General features: G+C 42.0%; 1 protein-coding gene across 1 annotated transcript in view; it reads right to left on the minus strand.

Annotated features, from left to right (window-relative positions):
* Positions 1 to 8,987, minus strand: part of zgc:66427 (uncharacterized protein LOC406256 homolog) — a 13,209-nt gene extending 4,222 nt beyond the window's left edge. The window contains exons 1-4 of the mRNA XM_005918124.3: positions 8,175 to 8,987; positions 6,778 to 6,873; positions 6,288 to 6,393; positions 3,976 to 4,078 (exon numbers count right to left, since the gene is read on the minus strand). Of these exons, the coding sequence (XP_005918186.1) occupies positions 4,021 to 4,078; positions 6,288 to 6,393; positions 6,778 to 6,873; positions 8,175 to 8,697 (783 nt within the window). The 5' untranslated portion in view covers positions 8,698 to 8,987 and the 3' untranslated portion in view covers positions 3,976 to 4,020. The remainder of the gene's footprint in view (positions 1 to 3,975; positions 4,079 to 6,287; positions 6,394 to 6,777; positions 6,874 to 8,174) is intronic.
* Between the last annotated feature and the right edge of the window lie 1,363 nt (positions 8,988 to 10,350).

Raw genomic sequence — 10,350 nt, forward strand, 5'->3', positions numbered from 1 at the left:
TAAGTTTAAGAATATAATCCACCCACTGTTATCATCTTCAATGCCCTGTACCAACATAGAGCAGAGCAGCTATCTGAACGCTACCCCAACAGAGGTCGATTATCTTGTTAATAATTTACCTCCTCACTACGTACGACTCTGGATACTGTAGCTCCTGTGAAAACTAAGGTCTCTAATCAGAAGTACCTGACTCCGTGGTATAATTCTCAAACACGTACCCTAAAGCAGATGACTCGTAACTGGAGAGGAAATGGCGTGTCACAAATTTAGAGGATCATCATTTAGCCTGGAGAAATAGTTTGCTGCTTTATAAGAAAGCCCTCCGCAAAGCCAGAACATCTTACTATTCATCACTGATTGAAGAAAATAAGAACAACCCCAGGTTTCTCTTCAGCACTGTAGCCAGGCTGACAAAAAGTCAGAGCTCTTTTGAGCCAACCATCCCTTTAACGTTAACTAGTAATGACTTCATGAACTTCTTCACAAATAAAATTTTTATCATTAGAGAAAAAATTACCATAATCATCCCACAGATGTAATATTATCTACAGCTACTCTTAGTACCATTGATGTTAAGTTAGACTCTTTTTCTCCAATTGATCTTTCTGAGTTAACTTCAATAATTACTTCCTCCAAACCATCAACCTGTCTTTTAGACCCCATTCCTACAAAACTGCTCAAAGAAGTCCTGCCATTAATTAATTCTTCGATCTTAAATATGATCAACCTATCTCTAATGATCGGCTATGTACCACAGGCCTTCAAGCTGGCTGTAGTTAAACCTTTACTCAAAAAGCCATCTCTAGACCCAGCAGTCTTAGCTAATTATAGGCCAATCTCCAACCTTCCTTTCATATCAAACATCCTTGAAAGAGTAGTTGTCAAACAGCTAACAGATCATCTGCAGAGGAATGGTTTATTTGAAGAGTTTCAGTCAGGTTTCAGAGCTCATCACAGCACAGAAACAGCTTTAGTGAAGGTTACAAATGATCTTCTTATGGCCTCTGACAGTGGACTCATCTCTGTGCTTGTCCTGCTAGACCTCAGTGCAGCGTTCGATACTGTCGACCATAATATCCTATTAGAGCGATTAGAACATGCTGTAGGTATTACAGGTACTGCACTGCAGTGGTTTGTATCATATCTATCTAATAGACTCCAATTTGTTCATGTAAATGGAGAGTCCTCTTCACACACTGAGGTTAATTATGGAGTTCCACAGGGTTCAGTGCTAGGACCAATTCTGTTTACATTATACATGCTTCCCTTAGGCAGCATCATTAGAAGACATAGCATACATTTTCACTGCTATGCAGATGACACCCAGCTCTATCTGTCCATGAAGCCAGATAACACACACCAATTAGTTAAACTGCAGGAATGTCTTAAAGACATAAAGACCTGGATGGCCGCTAACTTTCTGCTTCTTAATTCAGATAAAACTGAGGTTATTGTACTCGGCCCTGAAAATCTTAGAAATATGGTATCTAACCAGATTCTTACTCTGGATGGCATTACCTTGGCCTCCAGTAACACTGTGAGGAACCTTGGAGTCATTTTTGACCAGGACATGTCCTTCAACGCACATATTAAACAAATATGTAAGACTGCTTTCTTCCATTTGCGCAACATCTCTAAAATTAGAAATATCCTGTCTCAGAGTGACGCTGAAAAACTAGTTCATGCATTTATTACTTCCAGGCTGGACGACTGTAATTCATTATTATCAGGATGTCCAAAAACTCACTGAAAAGCCTTCAGCTAATCCAAAATGCTGCAGCAAGAGTCCTGACAGGGACTAGAAAGAGAGAGCAATTTCTCCTGTTTTGGCTTCCCTTCATTGGCTTCCTGTTAAATCCAGAATTGAATTCAAAATCCTGCTCCTCACATACAAGGTCTTAAATAATCAGGCCCCATCTTATCTTAATGACCTTGTAGTACCATATCACCCTATTAGAGCACTTCGCTCTCGCTCTGCAGGCCTACTTGTTGTTCCTAGAGTATTTAAAAGTAGAATGGGAGGGAGAGCCTTCAGTTTTCAGGCCCCTCTTCTGTGGAACCAGCTTCCAGTTTGGATTCGGGAGACAGACACTATCTCTACTTTCAAGATTAGGCTTAAAACTTTCCTTTTTGCTAAAGCATATAGTTAGGGCTGGACCAGGTGACCCTGAATCCTCCCTTAGTTATGCTGCAATAGACGTAGGCTGCCGGGGGATTCCCATGATGCATTGAGTTTTTCCTTTCCAGTCACCTTTCTCACTCACTATGTGTTAATAGACCTCTCTGCATTGAATCATATCTGTTATTAATCTCTGTCTCTTAGAAATATGGTATCTAAGCAGCATGCGTTTCATCATCACCCCAACTGGTCGCAGCAGATGGCCGCCCCTCCCTGAGCCTGGTTCTGCCGGAGGTTTCTTCCTGTTAAAAGGGAGTTTTTCCTTCCCAAAGTGCTTGCTCATAGGGGGTCATATGATTGTTGGGTTTTTCCTCTGTATCTACTGTACAATATAAAGCGCCTTGAGGAGACTGCTGTTGTGATTTGGCGCTATATAAATAAAATTGAATTGAATAAAACAAACTGTTTCTTTCAATCTGATTATTCTGTTTTAGAAAGCAGGATTAATAACCAGGGTATGCTGGGCATTGTCTGATGACGGCTCAGACGCTAACGCTAAACTAAAAGATTCACATTGCATTTCTTTACTTTTCTGAAAAGTACAACTAATAAATCCATCTTGAAAAACACATTTTGATGAACAGTAAATAAATCTATAACACATCCACTGGGAAATTAATGTGCATACCAGACTAGCATTTTACAGACATTGTTGGCATTTATCACACACAATAGCTAATCAAGAAAGCAATCACTGGATCCGTCAATAATGGCATAATTAACAGTCGCAGCTCTTTGTCTTGCGTCAATTTCACACTCAAGGTGGGGGCCTGTTTCCCTCCAGATAACAAATCTAACCACACATTTTATTTTTTTGAACAACTTGCCAACAACTCGTGGATACTGGCACTCTTATTTGGTGCTGGCTTTGTTGTGGCAATGTCTCACTTCCTGTTCCCGTTGCAATGCACCGCGGTGCTTATCTGTAGTTTAATCTGTAGCTTGGTTAATTACAAGCATGCACAAAGCGACTTATTTCATTGTGTAACCTACACGTGGGTTATCGGAGCACACTTTCTGCAAATTAAATTTACAGCTTAATGTGTCGTCAGGGGTTTGAAGGGCTTGTAGTTCTCTGTCTCACCAGCACTTTCCTGCTCAGTGTAGCCAATGTTTAGTTACACCTAAGCCTCCTTGAGTGCTAATAGGACTCATAATAAATGTCGTTCTTTCGTAGCTTTGAAGGTCTGGTTCTTCAAAAACACAATTGCTGATGCAAAAAAATCCACCAGCTCGGCTGTAGTACTGGCAACATTTTAAATGACTGTGTGACCTAAATACATTACACTTAATAATTGTAGTTATGCGTAATTTAGTGTACCACAATTGTGTCAATTTGCGTATGCATCCCCTAGGGGGGTGCAAACATTCTCCACTGCAGTCCTCCAAAATCCCAAATGCATGCTGCTGGACACGGATGACGCCGTGCATCAGTAGAAAGCTGAGTGGTTGGTAAGAGGGCCAGAACAGGGAAGGGAGCAACAGCAGAGTTAACCACGAAAGTGAGAGGCATTGTCTTCAAATTCAAAGAGCTGAAGTGAAACAGTCTGTTATAAATTTGCTTTTCTCCACAGCTCACTGATGGACCAACGGCAGCACAAACAGGGGAAATCCACAGACTGGTTGTGCCACATTCATCACATGCTGCCCCTATTGAAACCAGGCGCTCTGTGCAAGTAGGCACTCCGGATTGCACACACGCTACCACTGCTGAACCATAATGTCACCATTACTCTTCACTCCAGGCAGTACTAACCGCACGTTTTGGTCATTTATCAGGTCAGCAGTGCACGTACCTGAGTCAGGTTGGTCACGGCGTGGAATACATGTGACCCCATGAGTCAATCAAAGGGATGTTCAGGGCAGCAAGGCTTCACCTTTGACCAGGAATCAATGCAGCTGCAGGGAGACAGAGCACACTGAGAATGTGGAGACACCAAGACGATATACTTGAATCAACTCATGTGAATGTGGGAGAAGCTCGAAGGTCTGCCTGTGGTTGTAGCGTCTCCCACAAGGCCTAATCCACTCACAGGAGGTGTGAAACCAAAATAAAAGGGTAAACATTCAGCAGTTAATCCTTTAAAGCCTCGTTGACTCCCTGAATGCAAATGGAGCAGAGATAAGACGCCCAAAGACCTCGGGGCCTCTTTTGGCTGTTTGTCTTTTTGTTTTGAGTTGCAAAAGTCTGTTAGGAGTTTTTCCCCCCCTTAAGTTAATGGCCTCGTTACTTTTAACTCGTGCCCTCACCTCATGTTTTTCAGATGGTAATGACTTTTATTTTTATTGGCTTTAAGTCACTAATCTGGAGCTGAGACAAACAGTCGATACTTAATGAGCCTGGATGGAAAAAAAAAAAAAGAAAAAAAAAAAAAGGGGGGGGGGGGGGGGGAGCATTTACCAGCAGGAGATTTTAGGTTGTGCTCCTTTCTCTCTCCTTTTTTTGGATAATTAAATCTGAATGTTTTGCGGTGATGCTACTACTAAAACAAAATTAAGTAATTGCATTCGAGCGTTGGGTAAACGCATTGAATAATGAAAACCGGTATAAGATTAATCAACAGTAAAAAATAAAATACTTGTATAGTCTTGTATAAACTGTTTAAAATGATTGATAAGACACTCAATCAATACAAGTAGTTTTATATAAGACACACACGATGTATTCACATAAGTAACCGACTGACTTTCTTTATTCAGTAGAAATAGTCAATGATTTTGGGTCTGTTAGCAGTGTAGCTAGTAAAGCACAAAACAACATTATGGCAGATTGTCCTCATATACCTCAGACCTGATTAGTGATCCTATTCGTCTCCCGGCTTGTGACCGGCTCTAGCAGCGCGTTCCGTTTGAAGTTAGAAATTTTCAAACTTAGAAAGCCGGAGCAGCCTCACCGACCCAGACTTAACAATCCGAGATGGCAGCAGCAGTGCACGTAAACATTCATAAAACTGCAAAACTTGCAATCTGTACAACTAATGTACATTTGTTATTCACCAAATGAGCCACACGCAACGCACTGACCAGACTCCGTCCATGACTGTGCTTACAGTGTTTTTAGTCCTGCGCTCTACTTTTAGTGATGCATAAAGGCCTGCCTTACTAAGGAGCAAAACAAATCCCACTCAAAACGCTACGTCCAGATGAACAGAATCAACTTTTGGAGAACTAATTATGCTACCTGTAATTTTTTTTAAAAGTTATAAAAAAAATACAGCAGGCTGGATCTTGAGTGATCGATTACCTAATCTCGGTAAATCGGCTGTACTGAGATTAAGGGGAAATCAGTGGCTTCTTGGAAGCTGGGCAAAAATCAAGTGATGAACATTACAGTTTGTTTTAAACTGTCAATGTGGGTTTTTTGTTTTTTAAATAAATTGGCTGAAACATACAAAATACAGGATCACAGTAAAAAAAAAAAAATCTCCTAGAAATGTCATTAATTCCTTGGAAGTTACAAAAAAATAAAGCGTTGAACATTACAGCACGTTTGAAAAATGTCAAATGGGCTGAAACACATTATGAAAGTTGATAGTCATTTAGTTTTTTCCTAGAAATGTCATTGCCACTTAGAAAACACTGTGCTCACATCTGTCAAATTAAAATGCAATAATCCTGCATGTGTTTTCACAGTTGTAAAAGCTCTTACTGAAAAAATATTTAAAGTCTTCCCTTTTTTTCTGTCACATATTTATAATGGAGGATGCTCTTATTAAACGTGGCCAAAGTTTAAATGAATTAAATACATACAGCAGGAAATGAGCATAATAATAAGTCAAAATAATGTGAACACATGTTTGGCTTTAATCCATTTTATCTCAAATTTCAAAACAAGGCTTCCCAATTCCACCACTTTAGCAAAGATTACAGAGTTGAGTCTGGCACATCCTATCTGGGACATGAGCAACCGATCTGTAATTCTCAGAAAAGTGTAGCTCTATATACGATACACACTAGTACAGAACAACTTTTGCATCCTTGTTTCAGATAGATGTCAGCTCTGGAAACCACCACATTTGCCCAGTGAGTTTACTTTTAATGTCACGTTTTGTCCCAAGCGAAGAAACAAGCTTATCTGCCCTACATTTCATTTTAATTTCATTCATACCTCTTGTGGTAGACGCAGAGGCAGGCCAGTCTGGCGATGGTCTCTCCCTGTACCAAATCCTCCAAACAGATGGAACACTCTCCACTGTCTTTACTGAGCACATCCGCTGTAAATGCACAAACACACAAATCAACAATCAGGGTTTTTCCAGGCTAAAAATGGCCCTCTGGGGAATGGCAATGCATGTAACCAGTCCATATATAGCAAAGGCAATGAGTCTACAGAAGTCTGAATGTTCCTCTTATTATGTTCAGTTTGATGAACAAAAGTTTCTTTTTTGACTTGATTAAATTAAAGCCTACTTAAAAATAAAGTGTTGCTCATATTTTTGTCAAGAGACTTTGTGATCTTCTCTTCTGGAAAGTTCAAAGGGCACTTTGATGAGTGCCAGAATGTGTTTTTTTTTATGCATAGGAAAAAACCCTGACATTAAGTCACCAGCCTTTTAATAAACACAGCTGTAGGAGTATTTTAGTGGCACGATACTTACTGTTGTAAGGTAGAGGAGGAGATGTGAGGCAACTCAACAGGTGATCCTCAATCCGACCCCCCGGGAAAGGCTTTGAGCAGAAAGGACAGCGGATATCTGTAGAGGGCACAGACACAACAGACCCAAGATTAACACGGTGTGTCACAGCGCGATATAAATGATAGATGATGCGCTCTGAGCACAAGTGTTGTGTTTGGACATCTAGGTTGCACAAGCTGAAACCGCAAACCAAAGAGCAGCCTGAAACACACATGCTAAATGAGGCGTTCCCATGCCTGAGATGGTGAGAAAGACGTTGCCCTGAGTGTAACTGACCTGAAATAGCGTTATTTGACTGTACTCACTGCTCAAAACACTGACTCAGTCTTGAGGGATGGCCACTGCTTGAGCCATTCGTAGATAGGACAGCCAGGCAGAAACAGTGCCTCGCTGCCCTACATTTGCCTCCTCCATCTATGATTCGCTGCCAGCAGTGAGCAGGCATGTGCAGTTGTGACCCATTTCCCTACACTTGCTAGAGGGCTGGCCTGGGAAATCCACCACACTGCTCTGTGTTGGCTCAAAATGTCACACTTGCCGTCACATCTCCACCATCTCTATTCATCTGATTACCTAATGCAGGCCGAGACAAGTGCAATTTTTTTTGGCTTCCTCTGCACACTAATGTTCCAATTTTAATGCAAGTTCTTTTTTTAAAGAAAAAAAAAAAGGCAGTTTGTTGCTTAAGACTTTCATGCTGCAGGATTTACCACGGACAGCCACTGTCAGCAGGCCTTGTGAACTGAATGGACTTGTATATCATCACTTCCAGTTTTATGCCACAGGTCTGCTTCATACAATAGGTCCTCTGATTATTTTAGTCAGCATGCGAGCAGGGGAAAAAAAAAAAAGATTATCTGTCCAAGAATGTAAATTCCTCAGCAAATCCATTTCATTCCAGACTGGCTTGATTGAGGGTTGCACTGTGGCATTTATGATGTTGTTATATTAAAAAAAACAACATGTCTTTTACCTAAGGATGCAACAGTTGCATTTTTCTCTTAGTCAAGGTTTTAATAGCCCTGTGTTATTATTTTGTCTGACTTCAGATTAACATCAGCTGTCTAATGAAAGCACAGTCAACCCCCACATTTCCCCCCCTTCTCCTCAGGTATTGCGCAATCTTTTCCCGTCATCTTCAAGCTCCAACACATCCATGGATTTTATGTAGCTTCTGTGGAAAAACGCCTAGCTGTATGCAAGCGTTCCTGGCATCTAAAAACGAGCCAAACCACAATTACTGGTGCAGACCAGCCCCGTTACTAAGGAAATGTCATTTATGTGGCGCAAATGCTAAAGATTGTATTTTTAAAAATATATATACATATCTATCTGGTGCCGTTTAGATGTTAACTTACTGCCGTGGCGATTGTTCAAACGGTAAAGGCCGATCCAAGCCTCTGACACCGGCCGCTGGTGTGTGCTTCGAACACGGGCGGACCTTGCGCCAACACGGGTGGCAGAGTGCCGATTCCCGGGCAGCCGCTCGGAAAAGGTGCGGTGTGGTGTGCGGCCTGTCTCCTCAACCTGCTGGTGTTCTGCGTCGACGGGAGCCTCTGGGCTAACATTGCCGTCTTCCTCGGGTTTCCCCTCGCTGTTGTCGTCGTCCCCGGGTGACGCCTGGCCAATGCTAGAGGGGATGCTGTGGTGGTCAGCAGGGCTGCCGTCCGCGCTCGCTCCGAGCTGCCCCGGGTCCGAGTCACTACCCTCCTCCGATCGGCTTCGGTTAGCCTCAGTGTCATCGAAGCTCACCGAAAAGTCGACAACGAGGCTGGTGGGCCTCGTGCAGCGATGTCGCCGACAGGAATCCCGCTTTGTCCCATCTTTCCCGAAAGCTGAGGAAACCGTGTCTTCGTGTAGGCGACTCGTTCTCGTCCCCATCTCTGGTAGGCTAATTGAGCTGGCTAGCCGCGCTGCTTCCTCAAAACAAACTACCACAGAACGAGGTGGACGGATTAACTTCGAAACGACCCGTAATATGGTAAAATACTCGGATGGACAGTTTAAATAATCCCAACTGCCCAGTAACGTGGCCTTGTGAAAGGAGTAGTTGAAGTTCGACGTGTCTCCTCCGGCCTCAGTTCGTCCTCACTATCCACATTTTCCTTTCTTTTTTGATGTACCCGTTCTGGCTGCTGCAGCGGAAATAGAGCGTTTGCGTTTCCTCTATGAGCCTCAGTCCGGCATTTACGGTAACTTCATCAGCCATAATGACTTTATTATTTGAACATTAAACAGCTTAGATATGTTTTATGGTGTTATATGTTTATCTAAGATTGTTATCTTTTTCAAATAAATATATCTGAATTTATTGCGCGTGACAATTGTTCTTTTCTGGTCGACACCCATATGTCCGGTATTACGGTAAAAAAAAAAATCGTATTACGAACACAGTATTCTGACCAATCACTGGTCTTTTGATAGCCGGCTGACAGGACAGGTGTTTGTATGACAGCCGTTTACAGGAAATCAGTGGTTACTCTTGACTTGAAGGGGCTTCGAAACAGAAAATAACGTCTGACGGAAACGTTGTATATCAAACTCTCTACCCACGGAGTTGAAATTGTGGGTTTTGCGGTGAGTTTCCTGTGTCTAGCAATCGTCCTTGTAGCTAACCACGCCTATGAAAACTTGAGTCACTGCAAAGAACGAAACATTTGCTCCCATATTGAATTCAGCTGCAAATGTTGTGCTGTGTTTGCATTTGGCAGTTCATTCATTGCAGCTAATGTTCTTTCCGTATAACTTATATCAGTGTTTGTTTTATTTCTGACTTTGGTGGCTGATCTTACTGCCCTTATTCTTGTTCTTTATATATGGATAATTGTCAAATCGATGACATAACATGAGTTGTTGTTTTTGTTTTGTTTTTTATTCAAAACAAACTCTGGAGATCACCGCACCAAGTTTAAACGTCGTAGTCCCAATTATGTGTCAGTTTAGCAAGTTTTACTTTAGTTTCGAGCTGCGTTTGCGGTCTGCTTCAAGGCCCCTTTATATTTGTATTTATATTTGACATATTTATATTTGTTCACATTTCTGTATGTTATTCATGCATTATTCTGTATGTTTCCCACCGACACTATCTACAGTCTGTTGGGCATCATGTTTTTAGACTTTGTTCCTGTAATATGGTTCACGCCCTTAGATACAATAAAACAGTGCTTGTTCAAACAGTAGAAGGAATCCTGCCACTCAATACACTGTGCTTTCTAGGATTATATGGCTTGTGACTGAGAGGAGAGGAGTGGCTTTTGACATTCGGATCTCTTTTTCTGCAGATGAGTGCTCTGACTTTCCAGTCAGCAAGCCTGGCCCCAGGAGTGCAGAAGCAGCAGCAGGCAACATGTGGGAGAAGTTTGACTTCAAATTATTCTCCCCCAAGTCTGGAGAATAAGTTCTTAGCTCAAACCTCCACAATAATGCCCCAGCTTTCCTCCCCACTCATACATTTTGCAGCACAGCCTTCCTCTTGCTCCTCTCTCCAACCCTCCAAACTATCTTCCACCTCATCCTCCCTTCTCTCCACCTCTT

The sequence above is a fragment of the Haplochromis burtoni genome, unplaced genomic scaffold (genome assembly GCF_018398535.1).
Source record: "Haplochromis burtoni strain Fernald_Lab_line unplaced genomic scaffold, NCSU_Asbu1 Contig_27, whole genome shotgun sequence".
In the NCBI taxonomy this organism is placed as follows: domain Eukaryota; kingdom Metazoa; phylum Chordata; class Actinopteri; order Cichliformes; family Cichlidae; genus Haplochromis; species Haplochromis burtoni.